The sequence below is a fragment of the Cavia porcellus genome, unplaced genomic scaffold (genome assembly GCF_034190915.1).
Source record: "Cavia porcellus strain 051 isolate PalLab524CR breed Dunkin Hartley unplaced genomic scaffold, mCavPor4.1 scaffold_12, whole genome shotgun sequence".
In the NCBI taxonomy this organism is placed as follows: Eukaryota; Metazoa; Chordata; class Mammalia; order Rodentia; family Caviidae; genus Cavia; species Cavia porcellus.
In genome coordinates, this window is record NW_026947495.1 from 26,420,558 (window position 1) to 26,447,892 (window position 27,335).

General features: G+C 46.0%; 1 protein-coding gene across 1 annotated transcript in view; it reads right to left on the minus strand.

Annotated features, from left to right (window-relative positions):
• Positions 1-2,109: 2,109 nt before the first annotated feature.
• Positions 2,110-27,335, minus strand: part of Lct (lactase) — a 47,112-nt gene continuing 21,886 nt past the window's right edge. The window contains exons 7-17 of the mRNA XM_003478721.3: positions 21,614-22,259; positions 17,117-18,667; positions 16,192-16,460; positions 12,830-13,120; positions 12,535-12,733; positions 10,954-11,156; positions 8,787-8,896; positions 6,297-6,431; positions 5,479-5,702; positions 4,614-4,847; positions 2,110-3,738 (exon numbers count right to left, since the gene is read on the minus strand). Of these exons, the coding sequence (XP_003478769.2) occupies positions 3,521-3,738; positions 4,614-4,847; positions 5,479-5,702; positions 6,297-6,431; positions 8,787-8,896; positions 10,954-11,156; positions 12,535-12,733; positions 12,830-13,120; positions 16,192-16,460; positions 17,117-18,667; positions 21,614-22,259 (4,080 nt within the window). The 3' untranslated portion in view covers positions 2,110-3,520. The remainder of the gene's footprint in view (positions 3,739-4,613; positions 4,848-5,478; positions 5,703-6,296; positions 6,432-8,786; positions 8,897-10,953; positions 11,157-12,534; positions 12,734-12,829; positions 13,121-16,191; positions 16,461-17,116; positions 18,668-21,613; positions 22,260-27,335) is intronic.

Sequence of the window (27,335 nt, forward strand, 5' to 3'; positions counted from 1 at the left end):
ACAGGATCTCACTATGCAGTTCAGGCTAGCCTTGAACTTGCAGCCATCCTCCTACCTCAGCCTGCTGAGTGATGGGATTATAGGCTTGTGCCTCTTTGATTTATTTTGATTTTATTTTCGTAAAAGGTGATACAGATCTAGGTGCATTCTTCTGCATGTGGATAACCAGTTTTCCCACCACCATTTATTAAAGAGACTTCTTTCTCCAGTGCAATTTATGGCCCCTTTGTTGAAAATCAGAGGGCTAAAGGTGCCTGGGTTATTTTTGCATTTTTAATTCTATACCATTGATTACCATGTCTTTTTTTGTGCCAGTACCATGCTGTTTTTGTCTGTCTTGAGACAGGGGCTCACTTTGTAGCCCAAACTGGCCTCAAACTCACAGTGATCCTCCTCCCTCAGCCTCCTGAGTGCTGGGCACTACAGACCACCATACCTTGCTGCTTTTATCATTATAGCTTTGTAATATAACTTCAAATCTGAGATTTCAGTGCTTCATGCTTTGCTCTTATTGCTCAAGATGGGCTGTTCAGGGTCTCTTCAGGTTCCATATAAAATTGTATTCTCTAGGTCTGTGAGAAATGTTTTTGTATTTTCATTGGCATTTTTGCTAAGTAATATGGCTATTTTAACAGTATTGCTTTTGCCTATCCAAGAATAGGTGATACCTTTCCATTTTCTGTTGTCTTCAGTCTCTTTTTTTTTTTTTCAGAATACCATAATTTTATTATAAAAGTTTTTTTTTTTTACTACTTTGGTTAATTAATTCCTAGATATTTCTTTTTTTTTTAAGCTATTGTGAATGGAATTGTTTTCCTAATTTCTTTCTCAGTTTATTATTGGTATGTATGGAAATGCTATTGATTTTCTATCCTGCTACTCAGCTGAATTTTCTGCATCTTCATATTCTCATAGTTCACTTTTTTTGGTTTACCTTATCTGTATGTTTAAATCTGTTTGCCAGTGAAGGGGTCTGCCTCCCTCAGACCCATGGCTGATATTATCAAGAGCTAACCTGTGGACCCCCACCAGTTAGACGATCATCTATCCTGCCCTGGTTCGGCATGCAACCTTTGTCTCAGTCTGTTCCCATATTGGAGCTAGGTCTAGTCTTCAGTGGTCTATTCTGTACTACCAAACAACCTTTAAAATCAGCCTTTCTCCTCCCCACCCCCCTTTTTTTGAGACAAGGTCTTGCTTTGTTGTCCAGGCTGGCCCTAAGCTCTTGACAGTCCTGCCTCAGCCTCCCAAACGCTGGGATAATACGTATGTGCCCCCAGGCCTGGCTAGTTTTATAATATATTTTAAAATTCTATTGTCCCTCATAGATTTACCCTAGTTCTTACAACTTAATATGTGAAACTTCTATCTCACTGGTGCCCCCACACCCATGTTATGTTCAATTTTGAGATTAATTCAGGTATAATGGACAGGTAATGATACTTAATCTTCCTGCCAAGAAGTGTCTGATACCACTTTCAGAATCACCCCATCTGACAAGCTTTTTCTGTTACTAAACACACCACTTTAACTGCCAGGTTGGGACTCATGGCAGTAGAACATTTTGGTAGGAATTTCTTACAGACAATTCAGGTAAGAAATGCTTACAGGAAATAGTTTTGAGCATGTCACTTTTAAATCCAGCCAAAAGTCAGTGTTTGTGTATGGTACTAAGGACTAGACTTATGGCCTTGCACATGCTACAAGTACTCTACCACTGACCTACATCCCCTGCCCTTTTCTTTATTAGTTTTTGGTACCGAGGATCAAACTCACAACCTTGTGCTTGCCAGACATACACTGTACTGCTGAGCTATATCCTAGGCCTCTACTTTGATTTACTTAGAAATTAGATCTTCTCTAAAGTTCCAGTAGAATTTTACAGAGAATTTCTCAGGATCTGGACTTTTTTTCCCCTTATTTTATTGGTACATTTTAGCTACACATAATGATCACATTCATCATAGGGAGTTTGTTGTATCTGTGCATGATATATCTACTTTTTTCCCTATTCTCATCCCTTCCCTTCCACCCCTTTTTTCCTATTTATAAAAGCTTTGTTTCCATTTTTTTTACTCTTTTTTTGTCCTTTTCTTCCTTTCCCCTTCCTTGTTCTCCTTCTCATGTGAACATTTTCTTCCCATTTCCCAATATCTGTTACACATTTTGAGTATCTGCGCTTTTTTCTACTTTTATTTTCAAAACAACATTTTGTAATTTTGTTTTGTAAGCTACCTAAGTATCTTAAATCTCATTCACACTTGAGATTTCAGGACCCCAGTGTAGAGGCTCTCAGATCATTCCTTGTACTATTAAAAAAAAAAAAAAAAGCAACAACAAAAAATGGCACCAGAGAAATACATAATTTCAGTGTAATGCAATCAGGCTTTACTGAGGGACATTTATAAGCAAAGTAGGGAAAGGAATGTCTGCCTGGGTGAGGAGCCATTCAGAGGAAGAAGTCCATTATTTGAGTAAAGACTTGAAGGCATTTTCAGAAGACAATACCTCCTAGGCAGAAGGAATACTATTTGCAGAGATAGCCTGACACACGAGTTAGTCAAGAACCTACATGCAGACAAAAAAAAAAAAAAACCAAGGGCTGGGGATTTAGCTCAGCGGCATGAGCGCCTGCCTTGTAAGCAGACAGTCATGAGTTCGATCCCTGGTACTGATAAAAACGAAAAAAGGCAAAAAAAAAAAAAAAAAAAAAAAAAAAAAAAAAAAAAAGCCTATACATGCAGGCTGGGAATACAGCCCAGCAGCACAGTGCCTGCCTGGCAAGAGTGAGGTTGTGAGTTCAATTCCCAGTACCAAAAACAGAAACAAACCTATGTGCAGTTCAGAGCTGTGACAAATTGATGAAGAAAGGAAATAGGCTAAATGAACAAAGGTCCCTTGCTCAGGGGCTTAGCTATCTGATAGGCAAGAGAACCAAAGTCAACATCAAATGGGCAGTGGTTAGAAATGAGGAGGGTCATTCAGAGACCTGTCTTCACCTGTTTCAGTGTCTGCTTCAGGGAAAATAAGCAAAAAACCTTGGTCTAGTTCAGAAAGTTCAGTAGGAGCCCAAATAATTTGTATGATTTCATAACTTGTTGAACCTACTTTGTCAAGGAAATAGGACACCATGCATAGTACTTTATTTTCTGAGTAACACAAAAGTATGAGGATAGCAGAGTGTGAAGACAGGCAGGAGATAGCATTGCAGTCCAGCAACATAGTGGAGTTGATTTCTTAACATTTATAATTCATACTTCCATCTTTAAAAACTTTGAAACTTAAAACAGACATGTTCAGTAACTATACATAACCATAAGTCACCTGCAGTTTCCCCTAATCTCCAAATGAACTAGTAGTATAACAAGATGCAGATTATTTCCATTTTAATCGAGATCTCAAATTCTGGATTGAAATCATCTCTTTAACAGTGAGAAGCCTCAGTGAAGCAGTCCAGTGTGGGCAGAATACCAAACCATAAGTAAGTTTGCATTACAGAATTTGAAGAGCTGGAGACATGTCAGAATGAAGAAACAGGACTCAGTTCCTGTTGACTTGGTTGTGTTTTTCCTTGCTTGGAGAGCTTGCAGTATTTGTATGTTAGAAATGCCAAGCCACAGACTCCAAGAAGCATGAGAGAAAAGAGTGTGTACAGAGCTGTTTGTGCTTCTGTGGTGCCGAGCATCAACCCCAGGAATGGCACGTCCTCTCTCTCAGGGCTGATGGTGGAACCAGCATCTAGGAGAGGACAGCAAAGGGTGGTTTGTGTTCCAGTGCTGATCTGGATAGTTGGCAGATCTCCATAACCCTAGAAAGGCCCCAGCTGGATCCCTACAGTTAAGAAACCACATTACCCCAAATCTGCATAGCCAGAGCCATTATTGCTGCTGTGGTGCCTGACCCCTTTCACTGAATGTTACGAGCTGCTGAATAAAGTTAAGTACCTTTATATTTTCAATTTCTATTGGCTATTAGAATATAAACTAAATTGGATGTCTAGTAGTTGCATAATTCATAGCACCACACTGCAGAGGACTGTTTTCACATTTCTCTTATTTGGTCCTCATGACTGCCTAGCTCTATGAAAGATGGCAGAGAGATTACAGCAGGCTAGAGGCTCCCTGAGATAGTCCACTTAGACCTCATGACTGCCTAGAGGCACAGAGGCACATGTTGAGTTATTTGCCTGGGGTGGCACAGCAAGTGGCAGTAGGGCTGGAAGAATCATCTAGACCTCAGTCCTGCTTTAGGGTCCCACTATCCCAGAGACGTTTCTTTTTTTTTCAAGTGGTACTGGGAACTGGACCCAGGGCCTTCACAGCGAGTTACATCTCCAGCCTATTTTCAATTTTTGTTTTCAAACAAGAGCCTTATAGGTTCACTACATTGCCCAGGACGGGCTTACACTTGGGATGCTCTTGTCCTAGCCTCCCAGTGTGTACATCACCCTGCCTAACCTGTCCTTTCATCTCAAGAATGTCTGCAGCACTCACAGAAAATCTTGGTTGAATGAATGAAGGGGGTGAAGGAAGGTAATAAACTAGACAGAGACTGAAAAAACTCTCCATGTGTCCTTTCAGCCTTTGGTTTTGGTCCCCACCACAGCCCCTTACCTTCTGGCTGCTGGAGACAAGGGTGAGGCCCCTCTGCCGGGTCAGGGAAGCCATTGCACCGGATTATGGAAGCATAGAACTTAGCTGATGCTCTAGGGATTCTTGGCAGAGAAGGGTCTGTGTGGTTCACATAGTACAAGCCAAACCTCTCTGAGAAGCCTGTGGCCCACTCGAAGTTGTCCATCAGAGTCCAAAGCGTGTATCCACGGAGGTCCACATTATCATCCTGCACAGCTACCCACAGGCCAGAGTGTGAACTTGTCTCGGGACACCTTGCCACCAGGCCTCCTGCAACCCAATTGCCCACACTTCTCCCGTGCTCCCGACTTGCATAGTGAATGTGGGCAGCCCTCCCTTTTCATGGCTGTTGGCAGGCTAAGCCTTGGTGGGAGTTGTGAACGTGGAACCCCTCAGCTAACCTCTGTGCCACTGCCCCACCTTACCCCTCCCCCAGCAGGGTCAGGGTCAGGGTCAGAGCCGTAGAGCAACAACTCCTGCCTATGGAAAATCAGTAGCAGAACACTAAGCATTTCCTTGGCTGGAGTGGCTGACTCAATATCACTTTCTTTGCTCTGTCAGTCCCATCCAAGTTATTTGGATAGAGCTCAGGGTGTCCAGTTTCTGCCTGCAGAGCAGATCCTGGAGACCACTGCCCAGCCCCCTTAGACCTTCCTCCAGAAGGCCCTGCTGTTACGACACCAGGGATGGTCAGGGGCAGCAGATAACTCAGGCCAGGGACTAAGGTCTGGTAGCAGCTGGATTTGTTTGCTGACATGGATCTAGGAAAGCTCCTATGGGGCAGGCCTCCCCTCCTGTAGACACTCCATTGGTGAGGGGCCCCGTGGAGAAAGGGGTGGCCTCTCACCTTTCAGAGCCTCATTGATGTAACTCCGGAGATAATAAATCCTCTCAGTGTCATTGAGATCTACCTCTCCACGCTTGGACACTCCATTCTCTGTTACATAAATTGGAGGGTTGTTGTACTCCTCCTTCAACCAATTCAGGATTCTCCTGAAACCAAAAGGTGTTATCTTCAGCCAGGAGGAGCCAGAGGCTGGCCAAGAGCGATCTGTAATGACTGCAACTCCCCTGTGAATTAAAAACTGAAGATTAGGTCTTGTTCTATAGATCTCACAAGGTTATTTACAAAAAATTTAAAGCAGATTTATAACAGTAAAACACTTAGGTTTCATCTAAGCTTAAGGGTCATACTAAATGTAGAAGGATCAGTGACCTGAAAACCTCTTTGCACAATCTGGCTGCCCCTCAGTGTTGACGTGACTTTGGGTAAGCCACTTACACTCTTGAGTTTTCTACCTGTGCAAAGGATTGGCCTTGTTAAGCACTGCCTTGCCCTCACAGGCTCCCTGTGTACCCTGAGGTTAGCTCTGATGCTCCCTTTTCCAGTCTTTCAAAGGATGAGAGTGCCTTCTCTCAGCTGAACTGAGTGTAGGCCATTTTGTAAACTGCCATATAAAAGTTTTTCAAAGAACCGAGCAGTCCACTCTGTGGGAAGGACCTGGGAAAGGAGACAGCAACTGGGCTCTCAGGAACTGTGAGCACCCTGCAAACTGTGTGCGCAGTTAGTAGGCCCTTTCTGAGGCTGCGCAGGCCTCCAAGTTAAGATCTGGGCCTGGGCTTTCTGTTGTCAGAACTGCTCCAGCATCCTGTAGGCAGACTTACCTGTCCGCATCAAAGGAAGAGACAGAAGAGGGATAATCGAGGTTGTAGGCCAGGACAGTTGTGTAGTGATTAATCCCAAAATAGTCGTAGGTGCCATTGATCCTTCTCTTCTCACTCTCTGTAAACTCTGGGAGCCTGAGTGGAGGGAGCCAATAAGGGTGAGGACACTGGAAGCATCAGCCTTTGAAGCAAGGATGCTGTGGGTCAGAGGCAGGAAGTACATTGAACTCTAGGCCACAGCCATGACTTGACTGCTACTGGGGAGAGTGCCTCTCCAGGATGTGGGGAGCCCAAGTCTTCCTGCCCAGCACAGCCTCTTTTCCCTCTGTCCCAAAAGACCTCCTCTTGGTTGGTAACTATGCCCCATCCTCTTGCACAGAGTTTTCTTCAAACGTTAACACAGAGATTCTGGTATTTACCATTTATGATAGATTTCAAAATCAAGAGCATGTCTGAGGTACATACCTTGAGATGACTTCTCTGTTATATAATTTGTCCTTCATAAGTTTGTTTCTGTTGTGGTTGGTTGACCAGGTGGCCCTTTTTGTCTCTAAGGCACTGGCTTCACTATGCAATTGAAACTGGCCTTGAACTCACTTTATAGCCCAGGCTAGCCTTGAACTCACAGTGATCCTCCTGCCTCAGCCTCCTGAGTGCTGAGATTACAGGCTTGCACCATCATGACCAGCCTAGAGATTGGAGTTTTTATGAGGGTGTGAGGATGTGGACCAAAGGTGAGACAGCCAGTGTGATTAAGGAATGTCTTTTTCCTAGGTCATTTATCGCCTTGTAGTTATAGGAGCAGTTGTATTATTTAAAGTTATGTGTTTATAGTTGCACTTTGACAGGACGTTTTCCTCTAGCTTCCAGAGGCCTTTAAGCTTTAAATAAGGTCTGTATATTATGATCTTTGACGGAAGATGGGTCAGGACACATTGGAAGGAAGGAATGGGCCTGGTATCGAAGGGTTTGTGTTTCCATCAGTGTTATGTTATGATTGCCTACTTAAGAGGGCAGCTTGATCTGGAGTTTGTATTTTAATCATTTTGTGGTCAGTGGGCAGCCACTACAAAGGCCCTTTGCCCTACACCTTGTGCCTGGCGCCTTACAGGTTCAGCCTGCTGTTAGCTGCACACACCCCTCATACTTCCTCATGAACCCAGGCTCTTTCCTGGCCCTTAGATGGAACAATCTCTGCTTTCCCAAGTGCTGGTCACTGTCAAAGCCCGGCTCAACTGGTGGTCTGCCTTGTCTATGAAGTTTCGAGACCTCCCCCTCCCAAACTTATCTGAGTTTTCTTCATACTGAGGAAATTGGGGAACAGGATTCCAGGACGGACTTTCCAGTGAGTCTTTCAGCAGTGGGAGTATCAGACTTGGGATCCTCTTGATACATGAGAGGACACATAGTAGGTGCTTAAGCAAAGTTGTGTAAATGGACCAGAGTTCTCACAGACTTGGCACATCAGATCTTTAGGCATAGCCTGCTGAACAAGATTTGCTCTAAATAGGCCAAGACTGTTGTGAGGTGGGAACTGAATTTTTAAATCTTCACACCTGGGCTTTATGGGACGTGGAGCTTAACAGAAACTCAAAAATGCTAGGAACGCCTGCTTAGTTTCTTCTGTCCTCCTCTGCTTATCGTCACATGAGCTGCCTTAGAACTTGTATGCTTCTTAAGGCCAGTGAACATCACACATCTCTAATGCAAGCAGGATGATTCTTTAGCAGCACATGGGCCCTGGAGGCAGCGTTTCAAATCTCACCTCCGTCACTTTGTCAGCTGACCGTGCCCCTAATCTTTGTGTCTCAGGTTACTCATATCTAAGTGGAAATAAAAATACCAGTGAGAGATTTTAGAAAAATAAATGATTAGCTGCCCTTGATGTTGCTATTCCTTCCTGACTGGAAACGGAGTGAGCCGGAAGTAGGGATATTTGGTGCAAAACATCGCCACCTGCTGGCCAAATGACAAAATGTACATGTCTGGTAGTCACCACTAATGAAGGGATGAAAGAGGACAAGATAAGCTGAGGAATTTGTACCGTCACACCTTGGTACTTAGCTGCTTCAAAATTTGTCAGACTTTGTACCCTATGCATTTTGTCACAAAATCTTGTCCCAGTTCTTGTTTGGTACTTATCAGCTAGAACTTGTGATGTCAATTGCTGCATAACTCTACCCTTTCCAGCCAAAACAATTTGACACGATTTTTGGTACCCTTGTAGCACCTCTGAGAAGCAATTCAGTACCAAGTTACCGCTGTAGTAGGGATGCTAAGAGGAGGTTTCCCTTGGGACAGATCCCTTGCTATTCTGAAGTGCAGCGATCACAGCAGCACTGTGGTGCCAGGTGCTGGGCTAAGCGGCTGTCATGTACCATCACGTGGAATCTTCCCGGCAAACCAAGATGTTTAGAGGCCTGGCTGTTTGTCTGAAACCTGCCTCTCTCCACAACCCATGTGTCCACCACTGTGGACATAAGACCTTACCGAGACTTGTTGAGGCCCTCAGCCAAGCTCCTGTCACGGATCCGTGTCTTCATCACATCAGAGTAATCGCCATTCTTGAAAATGGGGTGTGCAAACCAGCCTCCCATGAACTGCAGGGAGCGGAGGACAGTCAGCCTTCGCCTCACACAGGTGGGTGCACTAAGCACTGCGCTCAGTCCTGCGCGGCAGGCACATCCCCTCCCCAACCTCATCCTTGCTCGGCCCGTCACTGTGTGCATGTTGCAGCCTCAGCGCCCTCCCTCAGGTCTGTCTGTGTGTGGTCTGCTTCACTGCACTATGGCTCTTCGGGCAGGGCCATTTCTCAGTAATGAATGCTTGCTGTGAGGAACTGAATGACCACGGGCCTTAGCACTCCACTTTCTAGCTGCCTTTGGGAGGGCAGAACAGAAGAGGAAGGGGCTTCCAGCAAGCTGTAGGCTCTATTCCCTCTCACCTCAGAGCAGCTGAACTTAGGTCCTGATCATTCCTCCTCAAAGTACTTGAGTAACCACCAGAACATGTGGGGAAGGCTGAGCTGCACGGTTTTCCTGGCTTCCCAGGTTGCTTTATTTTTTTTCCAGGTTGCTTTATAAGCATCAGTTTTAAAGCCGTAAAGTAGAAACAAACTATTTAGCTTTTATTTGGTGGGATTTTGGTGCTGGGGATTGGCAATGTAGCATGTATTCTACACCGAGGTATAGCACAGGTATAGTTTTTCCTTTTGTGTGGCCTAGCCATCCCTACTGTTAGGGGGACACACACAGCCAAATATATAATTCTGGAGAGCCTGAGCGACTGTTTTGGTCTCCATATGCTTCCCTCATCTGCTGCCTGATGCCTGAAGAGTGAGGTGAGGACAGCCTTCTGCTCAGTGAGAGGAGGCTTGCGGAGCATGTGTGTGCTCCTGGTAGAATTTACTTTAAGAAATTGTGCATGTCTGCAGTACATTACGATTACATTCATAGTAGGGAGCTGGTACATGTGCATAACTCATAATTCTTTTTATTTTACCTTCCTCTACCTTTTGGTCCCCTTCCCATTTGCAAGTTAAATACTCTCTAACGTAATAAACCAGATCTTTTTGTGGAAATTGATGGAAACAGATATGCCTGTCACAGTCTTGGGCTACAGGATCATAGCTCCCCAATACATGGCTTAATCTAATGATATAAGCCTACAGTTTCCTGAATTTTGGGAGTTTGACTAAAGGGGGAGAATTAGTGCTCTGATTCACCAATTCTGTGAATCTGAAATGAGGGATGCACTTTTTAATTAGACCACCTCTGTCAAGCTCTCTTGTGACATTTGGCAAACCAGGGCTTGGTGTCCCTCCAAAAGAGTCCAAGTGCCACAGTCTGCAGACTTCTTGATGCCAAAACATGAAAGAGTGTGCCTTCTAACCCCCGAGAGGCACTAGCAGGATCCGGAGGAAAGCCATACTGTGAATGAGGCCATTCCCCTCCTGCTATCTTGTCAGGATTCCAGACTGAAACACAGCTGAGCTATATAAACACCTGCTTAGTACTAGTAGTACATGTAGTCCTAGGGATGAAATTCTATAATCAAAAGATGTCCTATTTCAAACTCATGTAATTAACAAATTAGATGTGGTACTAAGTTCACAGAATCTAAATTACTCAAAGAAATTCTTAGGCTGGAGCAAACAAGTTGAAATGGCAACATCTAGAAGTGAAGTGTGCAGCCCAGCTCATGAGCTGGAGAGACTGAAGAGATGGGATTTCTTTTTGTAGTTATTGCCAGTTATGTTACATCTAGTAAGATCTGTCTGTACAAGTAATTTTCCAGTACTTAAAACCCAACCCTTAAAAATTGATCACTTTTTGGGGCTGGGGATTTAGCTCAGCGGCATAGGCGCCTGCCTTGCAAGCAGGCAGTCGTGAGTTCGATCCCCAGTACTAATAAAAAGTAAAAAGGCAAAAAAAGAAAAAAAAATTCATCACTTTAATTACAGTAAACCTATGAGGTAAGACATCTCATCTCCAGTTCATAAAAGAAATGAGGAACAAAAAGAAAAAGTTACGTGGTTTTATGCTCACACAATCAAGTAATAGCAAAGCAGAGCCTACATCCCAAATCTTGACTCTCAGTCTAATTCTGTTTTCATTAGACCATGACAGGAATAAAAAGTCAGAGAAAAAAAATGTACCTCAACATATCTCCTAGCTGCCTCCACATCCTTCTGGTTGGAGGGGTTCCGGGGCTCAGCCCAGTCACTGTTGATGGATATGGAAATGGTGCCACCTTGACTGGCGCGGTACACATCGTTGTACAGATGCCAGGCCTCAGCGTGAGCCTTTAGCAGGTTGTGCCCAGCAATGTACGGAGCAGTGCCAGGCCTATTGGAGATTCCTGCAAATGTAGGTGCCAACAGAATGAATGCAGTTAAGAGCATTAGCTTTCTGCATACAGATGTCCCCTCTGGGTGAAAGATCTCAACATCTGGAAACTAGAATTCAAACCCTTGACTACTGCCTCCTACTAGTTGGCTATCTCATTTTGGTCAAACAGTGTAGCCTTTTAGCTTTTTTTTTTTTCTTTTCCTTAAATGGATGGCAGGTAGTGGAAAATTAAAGGAGGGAGAAGGGAAATAAAACATGTTTTGTACGTGTAGCAACTCTTCATGTTGAATGTAACCATGTTCTGCAAATGTGTTAGTAAGACATTTTTTGTTTTGTTTTTTGAGAACAGGCTCTCACTGTGTAGTTCATGCTGGCCTCAAACTCACAATGATCCTCCTGCCTCAGCCTCTAGAGTGCTGGGATTTCAGGTCTGCACCATCATACCCAGTCAACATCTTTAAAAAGAAGGAAATTAAATAGTGTCTGGCAGAGAGAAGGCACTTGGGTAATGTTGGCTTCTGTCCCCCTACTCCAAAAGAATGGCCCCTATGTCTCAGGCAAAATGCCTACAATGTACATGCCTCGGGTTGGGGACTATCACTAGCTGAAACAGCAGCTGAGGTGGAGACTCGGAGCAGCACAGAACGGCTGCTCATACGGGTGCTGCCAAGGTCCAGCGAGAGGCAGCTGCTGATGGTTTGAGGCCTATCTCTCTACGCCTCTTCTCAGCTTTTATACATGGACCCAAGGAATCATCACACAAATGGACACAGATTTACCTCATAGGCTTACACAGGAAAGAGAAGTCAGATGGCTTTCAAGGGGTAAAGATAGGTCTGTAGCCCCTACTCAAAACTCTGCTGGGAAATAAATATTTTTTGTGTTTGAGAAAAGTGACAAATCGCATGTGTACTGTGTGTCACCCCAGCAGAGGTCAGGACATACTCCCTAGTGAAGCACCTGCAGCAGAACTTAGGAGTGCTGGCACTGAATAAGGTGAGTCAGGTTTCGCTGTTACTAAGTGGGCTCAGGTCATATGACTCAGTGACGGGAACTTCAGGAAAGCGGGATGTGGACCCCGACACGCTGCCCTTTCCTGCATGGATCCGCACACATCCCACACTTGCAGAGCTTCCCGCCTAAGGCAAATCAGAGTCACAGAGCAGAGGAAGGAAGTTAACCTGAGGTAATGAGATGTGAAATCTGTGTTTAATGTATGTGTCACAAGGGAAACCCCTGCAGCCTTGAGCAAAAGGTAGGGTTTCTGAGGCACTGCCATGGGACTTGGCTGGCTGCCTCCTCCTGTGCCCCCTGGATTTCACCTCTTCAAGGTGCTAAGAATGCCATGTTCCCACGAGCTTGTAACAAGTCAAGCCCGGGACCCTCACCTGGAGCTGCTACCCCGGTGCTGTAGCCCTGGTAAGCAATGACAAAGGGCTCGTTCAGTGTGATCCAGAACTTCACTTTGTCCCCCAGCCTGCGGAAGAGCACATCTGCGTACTCCTTAAACCGCTGCACAATGGTCTCGTTCTCCCAGCCTCCAATGTCCTGCAGCGCCTGAGGTAGGTCCCAGTGGTACAGGGTCACCTGTGAAAGATTCAGATCAGCAGTTCCGCCAGCAGCGCTTTCCACGTGCTAGCGGCCACCTGAGAGTGTGGCCCTCGCCGGCCAGGTCCCCCTCACCTGGGGCTTGATGTTGGCAGCCAGCAGCGCATCAATGAACCGCACGTAGAAGTTCAGGCCTGGTTCGTTGATGTACTTGGTGGTTCCATCAGGGAGGATGCGAGTCCAGGAGATGGAAAATCGGTAATGGGAGACACCTAGGTTCCGTAGGGCAGCCACGTCCTCTGCAATCTTGTGATAACTGTCACAGGCCACATCTCCAATGTCATCGTTTTCAATCCTCAGTGGTGTGTGAGAATATGTGTCCCAGATACTAAGTCCTTTGCCATCTGCTCTCCACGCACCCTCGATCTGAAAAGGACAAAACATGGCCTAATGCAGTCATTCTGTCAAACCCAAATCCCTTTCCAGCAGAGAGCACAGCCCAGGGCGGGGCTTTTCTTAGCAGCTCCTCCTCTGGGAGTCTCCTCTGGCCCCCTCGAGTTCCTGAAACCCCCCCACCCCCGCTTTCTGCCCACTCTGTTCCTTGTGGCACCATCAACCGTGTTAGCTGCTGAGCACTACCAATTGCACCACAAACCTGGAGGTCGACGAGTCCTTCGCTTTGCCCTGGTAGTTAACAGTGCTCACTAAAGATCTGAAAAATGTCACACCTGCTGCCATCCCTAGCCACAGCCAAACCGTAAGGACACTAGGTATGGAGGCAAAATTTCTAGTCAGGACATGTCACTGTTTCTGTTTACCCCTCCTCTCCTCCCACCTATTCTGCAATAAAATGACCACAGCCACTGGAAAAACTTACCTGCACATTTTGGTAGTCCCATAGGTACAGTTTCTGTAATTTCACACACTTGGGTAAATATGGACTGAGGGGAGGGAGAGAAGGGAAAGGATGAACACAGCAGTAAGATGTGTTACGTGCAGGTACCAGCTGCCTGCAATGAGTGCAGTCGCTACGTACTGCACACACATACCAGCAAAAATATTTTTAAAAAATGGAATGACATGAGACTGCACACATCTCAGCTAGCATCAGCATTTTCATCAAGAACACATGTCCAGGCTTGGCAGTGAGAGGGGCAGGGTCCAGCACCAGCAGGATCACCCACCAAATGAGCTGTCTGTGTAAAGTGATTAGGTCAGGCAGGAAAGTTGAATAAATAGACTATATTGAAGAAATTAGAAGCTAAATTCTCACCACTACTGGAAAAAGGAGATACAAATAGGGAAAATGGAGCCAAGCGTGGTGGCACATAATCCCAGCACTTGGGAGGCTGAGGCAGGAGGATCACCATAAGTTCAAGGCCAGCCTGAAATACATGAAAGACCGTGTCTCAAAAAAAAAACCACCAAAAATATGGAAAATGAGAAGGTTGGCATCAATCCTATGAAACTGAATTGGTATCAGAAGTGTGAACTCATGGCTTCATATATACAATGAGATGGATAGATGTAAAAATATATGTAAATGTGTATCTACACATATTTCCTAGCTCTGTCCACCCAAAGGGCCTAGAAGTACAGTAGTAATGCCCTGGAAGCAGGGTACACCTCATCTCATGTCCGGAGATGATGGTTTCTAATTGCCATTCACCACTAAAGCAAGCTGGGGCTCATTGGAGAAAGGCAGGCACTCCCATTGTTCCAAAGGGGTCAGCAATCATTCTAGTTAGGGACCCCACACTAAGCACTTCTCATCTTGGTCTTTTGTTCTGTTTTCAAGACAGTCCTGCTATGTATCCCAGGCTGGCCTTAAACTTCCAATCCTGTCTCAGCAACTCAAACGCAGGAACATACTCCACTTTTGTCTTTTTTTCTCTTGGGGTTCTAGGGACCCAACTCAGGGGTGCAGCATCAGTAAACTGCATCCCCAGCCTTTTTTTTTTTTTTTTTTTGGAGACAGAGTCTTGCTAAGTTGCCTGACTGGCCTTGAACTTGAAATCCTCCTGCTTCAGCCTCCTGAGTAGCTAGGATTACAGATGTATGCCACTACACCTGGCTGTTCCATTCTTAGTTCATGGCCCACACTTTGCTAATGAGGACAATTAGGTGGTGAGGATTATATGCCTGACTGAATGGAAAAATTCATGGTGTGAGTTGACTAAAATATTCTCAAGACCCTACTTGCCCTTGTGTGGCGAGGGTTTTATGAATTCAACAAGGCCTACAGGCCAGGGATATAGCTCAGTGGCAAAGTGCCTCCCTGGCAAGCACAAGGTCCTGAATTTGATTCCTAGTTTGAAAAAAAAAAAAAAAAAAACAAGGCCTAGAAGAAATCCTAATCCTTCCAATGGTCAGCTGTAAATCTCTGGAGCAATGGTTCTCACACGGGTTCTCACACGGGTTCTCACACCATTCTTCCCAGAGGAACAGCTGGCAATGTCTGCAGACGTTTCTGACTATCGCCATGGAGAGTAATTACAGACTGGCATCCAGTGGGTAGAAGCCACAGATGCTAATAAACATCCCGTAGTGCATACGACAAGGACTTATCCATCCACAATGTCAATCAGGCCCTGATTAAGAAATCCTACTACAAAGCCGGGCGTGGTGGCTCATGCCTGTAATCCCAGCACTCAGGAAGCTGAGGTGGGAGGATTGTTTCGAGTTCAAGACCAGCCTGGGCTACAAAGTGAGCTCAAGGCCAGCCTGAACTGCATAGTGAGATCCCGTCTCAAAAAAGACAAAAAAGAAATCCTACTACAGCAGGCTCAGTTTGCCTGACATGTAACAAGATCCAGCCTTTGAAATCTTGCCATTTGCCTCATAGGAGTCTTTGATGTTAGGTGTTAGCCAGAGCAGCAGGAAAGACCAACATTTGGGATTTTCTTGAGTCTGCTGGCCAGGACACATGAATAGTTTTTCTAATTTTCCAACAGTTTAATTGCTAATTAACTTTTTTTTTTTTCAGTGCTAAGGACTGAACTCAGTATTTGCACTGAGCTACACCTATAGTTCATTTTTTATTTGCAGATAGGTGTTCGGCCACTAAATTTTCCAGGCTGACTTTGAACGTATGACCCTTTTGTCTTGGCCTCCCAGAGTGCTGGGATTACAGGTGCCCTATCTGAGTGACTCTTAGTTAACAAATGTCTGTGCACTGCCTGCTTGGAAGGACTGGGTGAGGAGTGAATGCATCCAGCAGAGACACTGGACAGCTGATGCCTCTGCCCAAGTCTTTCTGCCCACGCTACCCGCACTGCATCTGCAGACACCTGATTCCACTGTTCTGCCAGATCGAGGTGGTGAAGCAGCGGGAATGTCCAGATGGAGAGTCGCCTGAATCCAGTGCACATGCCTGGCTCCCTGTGGTCCACCAGAATCCCCTGCTCACATACTTGTACTCCCCAGCACCAAGCTCAAAGCTGGCACACAGTAGGCGGGCAGGCAGTTATGAGAAAATGGTGGTGAATGGCTCTTACCTGATAGGCCGCAGTAGCTGCACTCCAGGAGAAGCCCTTGGGGAACTCTCCGTACAGGAACTCATCCTCCTTGGGCAGCGGCATGCCATTGTTGGTAATGACCTCTGTATAGTAGCTGGCCGAGGCTCTTGCTGTGCGAGGCCTGTTCACATCCTCAAAGTCCACATGGTACAGACCAAACTTGACTGTGTAACCAAGCAGCCACTCAAAGCTGTCCATCAGAGACCAAGCGGAATATCCTCGAACATCTACACCATCGAGCCTGTAGGCTGGGGAAATCCCAAAGGGAGCAGAAGAGAGAGCTTTACCCCAGAAGGCAAGAGCTACAAGAAGCCAGCTGCTCAGTCAAGGCAACAGCCCCAAACCGTCAACTTATTCACAGAGTAAGGTGCTTGAGAGACAATCCATCACCTTGCTGATCTTACTTTTGGCTGGCTCTGATGACATATACAAAGTACTAGTATTCGATCTTTTCGAAATCAAATTCTTTTGTTAAGGTAAAGAGCTATGCCTCAAGTTCAAGAGCCTGAGTCTACTAGATCAGTTAAGCACAACAGTGTGAATCTGAAGACGAGTTTCTTATTCCAGAGTGCACAGAACCCACCAGAATATAAGTCCCATAAGGGCAGAAATGTATGTTTCGTTCTTTGCAGCATTCCTAGGAACTAGAACAGAACTTGTCACATAGTAGTTGCTCAACATTGAATAAATGACCTGTGGAAATATTTCTTTGGGGATTCATGAACATACATTCTTACATTTTGAGAAAAACAATATTTTTAGCTTCTTGATGTGCTATATATAAACCCAAATAGGTAAAGAATTACCGAGTTAGGGCATAAAAGAGATTGTAAGGCAGCCTAAAGAACAATTTCAGGCCTCTGCCATATGGGACGCTGGAAGATTCTGCAAGGGGAACACACACCTTTCAAAGCTTCATTGATGTAGGTTTTGTGGTAAAATATCCTGTCCGTGTCTTCCACCTCCGCGCTGGTCAGCCCCACGCCGTTCGCGGTGATGTAGATGGGGACGTCGCCGTACTCCTCCTTGACCCAGGTCAGCAGTCTCCGCATGCCCCAGGGCGCGGCTCTGTGCAGTGCCGTGGCCACCCACGCGGGGTCCTCCTCCGCGGTCAGCTCCGGGTCACTCTGGTAGGCGGGCGGCGTCAGCGCCGGCGTCGCGTGCCGCACGAGCCTGGCCGAGTGGCTGCCGAGGCAGAAGACATCGGCCGTGCCGCGGATGAACCGCTTCTCCGCCTCGGTGAAACTCGGCAGGCGGGAGGTGGCCAGGCGCTGCAGCTCGCTCCTGTTGCCCACCGTCCACTTCAGGGCATCGGGGTAGTCTCCGTTCCGGAAGATGGGGTGGGCGAACCAGCCCAGGGTGAACTGCAGCAGTCGGTCAGCCGCTTGCACGTCTCTGGGGAGCCCTGGATCCCGGGGCTCGGCCCAGGGTGTGTGGAGGTTCAGCGAGACGACGCCCTGCTGCTGCCGCCGGTACTTCTCGTCGTAGGTGTGGTAGACCCTGGCGTGGGCTTTGATGATGGCGTGAGCGATCTTGTACGGGCCCCAGCCTTCGTCCCTCACGCTGGGGGGGAAGGTCCCCGAGCCGTAGCCAAGCCACGCCTGGCGTGCCGGCTCGTTAAAAGTCATCCAGAACTTGACCCTGTCACCAAAGGTCTGGAAGCAGAAGTCTGCATAGCTGTCAAACAGCTCGGTCACGGAAGGATTTTCCCAGCCTCCAATATCCTGGAGAGCCTGGGGCAGGTCCCAGTGAAACAGTGTCACCATGGGAGAGATGCTGCTGGCCACCAAGCCGTCAATCAGACTGTTGTAATATTCAACACCGGCTCTGTTGATGGAACTGCTGGTCCCGTCGGGGAAGATCCGAGGCCAGGATATGGAGAAGTGATAGGCCTTCACCTTCAAAGCGCGCAGCATATTCAGATCCGCTGCCAGGTGGTGGTAGCTGTCACAGGCTATGTCTCCGGTGGCGTTGTCTTTCACTTCGTTCCCGGGTGTGTGTGTAAAGCTATCCCAAATGCTGGGGCCTTTGCCATCTGCGTCCCAAGCCCCTTCGACTTGATAGGCTGACGAGGACGCGCCCCACAGGAAGTCGTTCCGGAAGGTGCCATGGTAGAACAGGTCCCTCTCAAACCTGGGTTGGTTGGAGAACTTCTCCCAAACTATTTTAGCCTTGGAGGGCACCTCAGATGGAAAATCCAAGTTTCGGATTTTGGAGGGGAAGTTTGCCATCTTAGATGGTGGAGATCTTTTTTCTCCCTTAGGGAGGAAACCATTCTTTTCAATGATGCTGGTAAAAAAGTAAGCAGATTTCCTGGGAGTCCTTGGCTTGCTGCTGTCATTGAAGTTGACATGATGAAGCCCAAATCTCTGGCTGTAACCAGAGGGGCCTTCGAAGCCATCAATGAGAGACCGAGCAATGTAAGAACGAACATCCACGGAGTCCTCCTTGATAGCTGTGCAGGAAAACAAACACAGCTTTTTTTCCAGTACTGGAAATTGAACCCAAGGCCTTGCACTGAGTGATGTCCCTGGTCCTCTTAAATTTTGAGACATGTACTCACCAAGTCTCCAGGCTGGCCCGGAGTCATCCTCCTCCCTCTGCCTCCCAAGTAGCTAGAACTACAGGTATGTGCCACTGCACCCAGCTGAGATTATATATTTTAAAACAAAGTTATTTTTATTGAAAAATTATACATAAAGTCTGTCTTACTGATGTTGATATTTTAAAGAAAGTTTTCCTTTGATATGAAAGTTTTGGAGGTGACTTCATTTTCTTCAAAATTCAACCCTTTTCTTCCCTAGAATGAATAAATGGAAATGTACAACACCTTTCCAAAACATCAGGCTACTTCTGTGGCCATAAATCTTAAATCTCAACCCCAAAAAGCATCTCTAATTTTTTTTCAGTACTAACCACTGAGCCCAGGGAGCCCTGAGCTACACCCTTACCACTCCTCTCTTTCATGCGTTTGAGCCAGTCTCACCAAGATGGCGAGGCTGGCTTTGAGCTTTCAGTTCTCCCACCTCAGACAAACAGCTGGGATTGGAAATGTGTCCCAACTACCCACCCAGCAAGAAATGAATAGAACACACTCCACCTTCTTGTAGTAGGATCCTTTAGTTGGTATAGAATGCATAAATCACTTAATCATTTAAATGTATTTTGCTTTCAGTAGTATTAAAACGAGGATATACTCCATATTAAAAAACAAATACTTAAGAATGTACAGTAGGTTGAATGGTGACCTCACAGAAGAGCCGTCAAATCCGAGGTATCTGTGAATGTAACCTTGAAAGTGCATGTTGGTAGAGCACTTGCCCAGCACGTGCAAGGCCCTGGTTCCATTCCCCACCACAAGGGGTGGGCAACTGTCACTAAACTAATAATCTCAAAATAAGACCACTGTGGATTAACCAGATGAACTATAAATGTAATGAAAAGTGTCCATTTTTTTGTGGTGGTCACAGGGCTTTAGCCCAGGGTCTTTATATCGAGCTTCATTTTATTATGAATAAAACATAGGGGGACAGGGGACATGGAGGATGGAAATCAATCCATTAAGTCTCTTAAAATTATTATTTTTAAAATTTTGAGACTAAGTTGCGCATACTAAGTTGAACTTGTGATCTTCCTGTTTCAGTACCCTAGGGTGCTGGAGGCATAGGCCTGGGTCGCCAAGCCCAGTCGACAGATGTCCTTGTAAGAGGAAAGGCCATGTGAAGATGGGGGCAGAGATGATGTAGTCACAAGCCAAGGAATGCAAGGAGCCACCAGAATTGAGAGGGGGCAAGAGAGTCTCCCCATTTACAGCCTTTGTAGAGAAAGTAACACTACCAACACCTTGCTTGTGGATTTCTAACCTCTACAACTGTGAAGCAATAAATTGCTGTTGTTTTAAGTTGCAAGTCTGGATAATTTGTTAAGCAGCCTCAGGAAGTCTACGCCCCTTACCTCTAACTTGTCACACAACAACCTAATGAGTCAACCAACAGAGTCAAAGTAGAAACCCATGGCATGGGCAAAGGATTAAGGCCTATTTTTATCAGACTGTGTAACTTCCCAACGAACGGACTGACCGTAGGAACGTGATGGCACACACCTGGGATGCCCATGCTCTGAGTGGCCGAGTCAGGAGAAAGGCAAATTTGAGCAATTTAGCAGTATATAAGGAGCTAATCAATCAATCAATAATATATAAATATATATATAAAACAAAGGGCAGAGGATATAGCTCAGTGTCAAGACCCTGGGTTCAATCCATGGCACCAACCTCCCACCCATCTAAGAAGGAGGTAGATAAAATCGCTCATTTATAGGCACCTATTTTGTGTGGAACTACAAAGACCTTCTGCAGTCGTCCTGTGAGGATATTATCTACTCCTTACTTCATGAGGCTATTTCAAAGGTCACCTGAGATGAAGGAATGCCAGGGTCGTTAGGAATTATAATAAATGCTGAGAAAAGCCCAAATGTAAGTACAGTAAGGGTGTCTGGCTTCACGAACTGGGGAGGTGCCCAGGACAGGTAGGTATCATTCATCACCTTTCTCTCAGAATTCAGATAAAACCTTGAAACCTCAACATGGCCCTCTATGCAGACAGCTCACTACTTGCTATCAGTTGACTAGGACTGGGACAAAAACCTATTTGCTATTCTTTTTCCACTTGGAATAAAAAGATATTATGAAATGTACATTAGTAAGACTGAGCCTGTAGCTGGGGATATAGCTCAGCAGCACAGCGCCTACCTGGCAAGTGCAAGGTCCTGAGTTTGGCTTCTGATACCAAAAAACAAAGATTGGGTCAACTGGCTCATGGTGAATGACATGGAATGTAGATGTTTCTGACAGGTAAAGGACACAGAAGTGAGCTGGGCTGGGGCAGTGAGAGGAGACTTAAGGGATCCCTTTTCATGCTGTGTTTCTGTCTCTGTCCCCCCTTAGATTGAAGGTGTTCAGTATTGTACCTCTCATGTTTCACGATGTCTAGCACATTAATAGGCACTGCACCCTCTTTACAACTAAAGTTCTCTATACACACACACACATGCATGCACACACGCTTTTTTGTATACTAACATAGTTTTAGTGCTGGGGCCTTGCACATGCGAGGCAAATGCTCTTCCACTGAGCCATGCCCCCAGGCCTCAGTAACTGTTTTTACTTAAACATATTCAAAGGTAAGTCTGGCTGACTGGTTAGGACTCAGATGGGCAGGACACAGGAGAAGATGTGGTCAGGAAGAAGAGCCCAGAAAAAAAGAACAGGAGGAGGCCTGCGAGAAGGATGGCCTGCCAGTGCTGCTCCTGTGGTTTTTCCCCCCCTGGGAGTCGTCTCTGTCCCACTAAGCCGAGGACCTGCAGTGTCCCCCCTCCTGTCACAGCACGGCCACATCCTCACCTTTCAGCACCTCGTTGATGGTCCTGTTGAAGTAGCTCACTCTGGCGGTGTCATCAAAGAGACTGTCTCCTTCCGCTGTGGGCACCCCACTCCCAGCCAGGTAGATGGGGACTTTCCCCCTGGTGTACTCTACGGATGCAAACCGCAGCAGCCTTCGGATACCCCAGGGCGCCACGCGGATCCAAGGAGACGCGGTCCGGGGCCAGGCCGGGTCCACGTGCTGGGAGAAGCCGCCTATGTTCTCATAGCTGGCGGCGCAGGAGTCCTGCGGGCTCTTCCCCACCAGGCGGGAGGTGTAGTGGGACAGACCCAGGAAGTCTGCGGAGCCCTGCAGGAGCCGCTTCTCGGCCTCGGTGAACTCCGGGAGCTGCGCCACGGAGCCCGGGCAGCGGCCGTTCAGCTGCCGGATCCGGGCCTTCATGGCAGGGGGGTAGTCTCCGTCCACAAAGATGGGGTGCGCGAACCAGCCCAGCATGAAGTGCAGGAAGCGCTCGGAGGCGGCCAGGTCCGCGGGCTGCAGTGGGGACAGAGGCTCCGCCCAGTCCGAGTTGAGCACCAGGCCCACGCGGCCCTGCTGCCGGGGCCGATGGCGACTGTTGTAGAGGTGCCAGGCTCTGGCGTGGGCCTTGAGGATCGAGTGAGCCACCTGGGGACGGAAACAGACGGCTTAACACCAAGGTTTCAAGCTTAGTACTAACAAGGTCCCAACCCCAACCAGTCACAGCAGTGTCAACACCAACAGTATCAAGTGGCCGACAACAAGGACATCAGTGAGTCACAACATGACAACACCAACGCTAATTTCAACACAGCCAGGAACAATTCCACACTTACACCAATGCCACGAGTCAATAACAAGCCAGTGAGTACAAAACAATGTGTCAAGATGTTAGCAGGGATGTCAGCAGGTCGACATGCATAATGCTGAGAATTACCAACATCACTGTTAAGGAGTGCTAGGTGCTGTGGTGCTCGCTGGTAATTCCAGCACTGTGAGAAGCTGAGGCAGGAGGATTGCAAGTCCAAGCCCAACACAGGCAATTTAGTGACTTTTTGAGCTTGTCCCAAAATGAAAAATAGAAAGTCTGAGGAAGTGCCTTGTCCATATTCAATCCCAGGTACAAACAGAACAAGAATAGATAAAGATAACAGATTAATAATTCAACATCAACAATAACAGTATTGACAACACGTTAACAACTCATATGTGTTGAGGACTTGCAGCTCAATTAAATTGTTATGTAATCCTTACAACTTCATTGACAAGTACAATTATTCTGTTTTCTTTCTTCTATTTTGGTCTTTTTGAGACAGAGTTTCACTATGTAGTTCAGGCTGGCCTTGAACTCACTTTGTAGACCAGACTGACCGAGAATTTGTGGGAATCCTCCTGCCTCAGCCTCCTGACTGCTAGAATTACAGGTGTGCACCACCACACCCAGCATTAGCTCTTTATAAATGAGGGGAAAAGGTCCATATATGTGTAATAACTCTACATGGCTATAGCTACAATATGAAAATTTAAACCCAAAATAGTTTAACTCTAGGCCTGCACTGCTACCCACAAGCCTCTTTTTGCCTCTGTACTCAATAAGTGCTTATTGAAAAATTAGTTCAAGGGGCTGTGGATTTAGCTCAGCAGCATAAGCACCTGTCTTGCAAGCAGGCGGTCATGAGTTCGATCCCCGGTACTGATAAAAATGAAAAAAGACAAAAAAAAAATTAGTTCAAGGCAGAGGCTATTATTTTAATGCACAAAGGAGATAACACCTTTTTTTTTTAAAAAAAAAGCTTACAATACTTGTCTTTTCTACTTAAATCTAGAAAAAAACTTTGTAGACTTAACCCAAGTACATAAGAAAGTTCTCAGCTTCCTGGTGAAGCATTATTGGAAGACAGGGATAACGAGGATGAGTTTGGAGTGTGAGAAGCCTCCTTAGCTATCCTGCCTCCAACCCTAAGTTCCTCTGTGATCCTGGACAGTCTCCCCCCTCAGCTTCAGCTTCCCAGTCTCAAAGAGGCAGGTAATTATGGATGTACCTGGGAGGAGTGGACTTAATGTATATAAAGCACTGAACAAAAGCATGGAATGCAGAATGGAGCTGGATTTAGATCTTAGTGCCAGGGGCTGGGGATTTAGCTCAGCAGGCATAAGCGCCTGCCTTGCAAGCAGGCAGTCGTGAGTTCGATCCCAGGTACCGAAAAAGACAAAAAAAAAAAAAAAAAAAAAAAAAAAATCTATTAGATCTTAGCTCCTTTCCTTCATATCATGTAAAAAGAATGACATTTACTGTTGAGGAATTTCGTCAAAATTTGCTTGAAGGTAAAACTTTGGGCTTTCTTCGAGTCCTGCATGTTAGTCCTAAACTGGGCTCTTTTTAAAAAGATAGCAACCCTTCCCTTCTGAACTAGTCTGTGGGAGGCAAGGTGCTTGGTGAACTAATAAATAGCCCTTAGAAACAAAGTGGGAGTAGTGGTGCATGCCTGTAATCTAGAACTCCGGAGGCTGAGGCAGGGGGATGATTGTGAATTCAAGGCCAGCCTGGGCTACTTAGTGAGTTCGAGTCCAGTCTGGACTACATAGCAAGACCTTGTCTGAAAAAACCAAAAACAGAAAGGAAGTGAAGATCATCATGTGGCTGTGTAGTAATATGAAAAAGTGCTTCACCATGCACTAAGCTAAAAAAAAAAAAAAAAAGAGAAAAAGTGCTAATAAACAATGAACCAAGTAAACAATGAGCACTAAACTGAGGTACACGATGACAGTACCATAAATGCAAGAAGGCTGCTATAGACTGAATTGTATTTCCCTAAAACTTATGTTGAAGCTCTAAGCCCCATTGCAATGGTATTTGGAGATGAGGCCTCTGGGAGGTTAGCTTTAGGTGAGGTCAGGAAGGTGGGGCCCTGTTGATGAGATTAGTATCCTTATAAAACCCCACCACCAGAGGGCGCTCTCCGCTGTCCTCTGTTTCTGTCTGTCCACCAACTGAGGATGCTGTAACAAGTTTGTCTGTAGAACAGACAGACTTTCCCAGAATCTGATCATCCTGGTAACTTAATCTTCGATTTACTATCCTACAGAGCTGTGAGGGAAAAAGTGTTTAAGCCTACAGTCTATTTTATAAGGTGTGACTGAAAAATATGGTGCATGTTCAAATTTTTAAAAAGTTTATTACAGTAAAAGACACATACATTGTCACTAATCCTCCTCAAAATACTTCCCTTAGTGCCAGGTGTGGTGGCGCACTCCTGTAATTCCAGCACTTGGAAGGCTGAGGCAGGCGGATCCTTGCAAACTGGAGACCAGCCTGGGCTACAAAGTGAGATCAAGGCCAGCCTGAACCACATAGTGAAATACTGCCTCAAAAAGACAAAAACAAAAACAAACAAAACAAAAACCAACCTCCCCTCACTTCAAGCACACTTATCCCATTGATTTTTCTACTTTACAAAGCAGTTCTGGAAGTCTTCTGTCCTGTCTTTAGTTGTGTTGTCATGGCTACCTCAATGTCCTGGATATACTCAAAACATTTACTGTTCTTTTTTTTTGTCTTTTTCATTTGTATCGGTACCGGGGATTGAACTCACGACCGCCTGCTTGCAAGGCAGGTGCTTATGCCGCTGAGCTAAATCCCCAGCCCCAAAACATTTACTTTTCAATGACATTGAGGAAAGCTACAAGTTGGAGAGTGCACGATTTGGTGAATAAGGTGGGTAAATACACACCATAATGTTTTTATGAATTGTAACGACATTCCTGAAAACATAGTCAGCATAATGTTTTGAAAAACCTGCCTTTCTGTGGGATGGCTCTCAGCAGCAATATTTACCATAATTTTGATCATGCCTTGGAAAGACCTTATGAAACAGGACTTCCAGAAATACTTCAGGAAGTGGCAAGAAGGGTGGGATAAGAGTGTTTGAAGCAGGGGGGAGGATTTTGAGGTGGATCAATGGTAATGTGTCTTCTACTGTAAAATTTTTTAAACATTTAAATACATCATAATTTTCATCAGCACTTGTGTCTTGTTATAGTAGTCTAAGTTATGATGTTATTATGTTAACAAGTAAACAAAAGAAAGAACTTAAGGAGCTACGGATTAGAGACCAGAGGTACAATACTTGCCTAGCACAGGAGTCTGATCCCCAGCACTGCAGAAAAAAAAAATCCCAACACTCTGGGAGACCGAGGCAGGAGGACTGCACATTCAAGGCCAACCTGAGCAATACAGCAACTTGTCTCAAAACAAACAAAATCCGGCTGTGGATCTGAAGATGTGACTCAACAGCTCTATGTTCAACCCCCAGTAACACCAAAATCAAAACCAAAACGAAAAAGGAGGACAGTGAGAGGAGGGGACTTTCCACACAAGTCTTACAGAAATATGAAACACTGTTTGACCCATCAGTCTCTGTAGAAACACTTATATCTCAGGAGCCACAACAAAAGCCTGAGAAGAAACAGTTTGGAGACAGAAAAAGGGTCAAGGCTTCAATTTGCGGAAGAACCCCCTGCCCCGTGTGCAGTCCTCCAACTGCAGTGCCAAAGGTGACTCATTCCCTCAGGTGCCTGCTCTCTCTGTGAGCACTCTGGGTTTTTATTTTTGTCTTTTGGAGACAGGGTCTCACTCTGCAGTTCAGGCTGCTTGCGTCACTTTGTAGTCCAGGCTGGTCTTGAATTTGCAATGATTCCCTTGCCTCGGCCACCCGAGCGCTGGGATCACAGGTGTCAGCCACCATGCCCGGCCTCCTGTGAGCACTCTGAATGGTTCTCCCATTTCACGTGTATCTGACGCCATCTGGCCCACGCTGAGCACGTGGCCAGGCATCTCTCCTTAACACCTGGCACAGGGCACGGGGAATACTCCAATTTCAGAACAGGATCCAAAGCCACACATTTACCCCAAAGAAACTTTGACAAGGAAAGCTGGTGAGTTTTCTGGGAGACTCTGAAGAAAAGAGAAATTAAGGAAGACAAATATTAAGGTCCTCAAAGCCAGACATGATGGTGTGTGTGCCTTGTGTGCCAGCTACTCAAGAGGCTGACGGAGAAGAGTCACTTGAGCTTGGAGTGTGAGGCAGCCTGGAGAATGTAATGAGACTCATTTTAGAAAAGAAAAATTTGCCTCCGGCATGCATATCCCTCCTGAAATAACACTGTTTGCCATCTGGAAAGCAAACCCCTCCCTTTCTCTCTCTGTCCACGTCTCAGTCAGTATGTTTAGGAGCAGACCCAGGTCCCCAGCTGGGACTTAGCCAAGGCTCTGGGGTGGGCATGTGGCCGCCCAGAGACCAAGGATGTAGGAAGCTTTGACTGGAAATGGAGCAGAGGTGAGCTTTCTTTCTTTCCTGCTGGTCTGGAAATATTAAAGTTGGGCTACTGCTGCCTGGTGACCGAGTAGCCCAAGAATAAAGCCAACAAAGGAAACAAGACAGACCCACAACTAGGTCTGCCGACAGTATCTGTGCTCCAACCATGCTAAAACCAAGACTTTTCAGTTTCCTGAACTGATAAATTCCCTCTTTGCTTTATTGGTGTAGGTTGCTTTTTCTGTCTCCTGCCACTGGAATCCTGGTAACACAAGGGAGATTTTCTTTTTCTTTCCTTTTTGCAGTGCTGGGATGGAACTCAGGCCCCTGCAGGCTAAACAAGTGCTCTACCTCTGAGCTAAGATCCTGCCCACAAGCTTACTTTTAGAGTCAAGGGCACTTCGGTTCA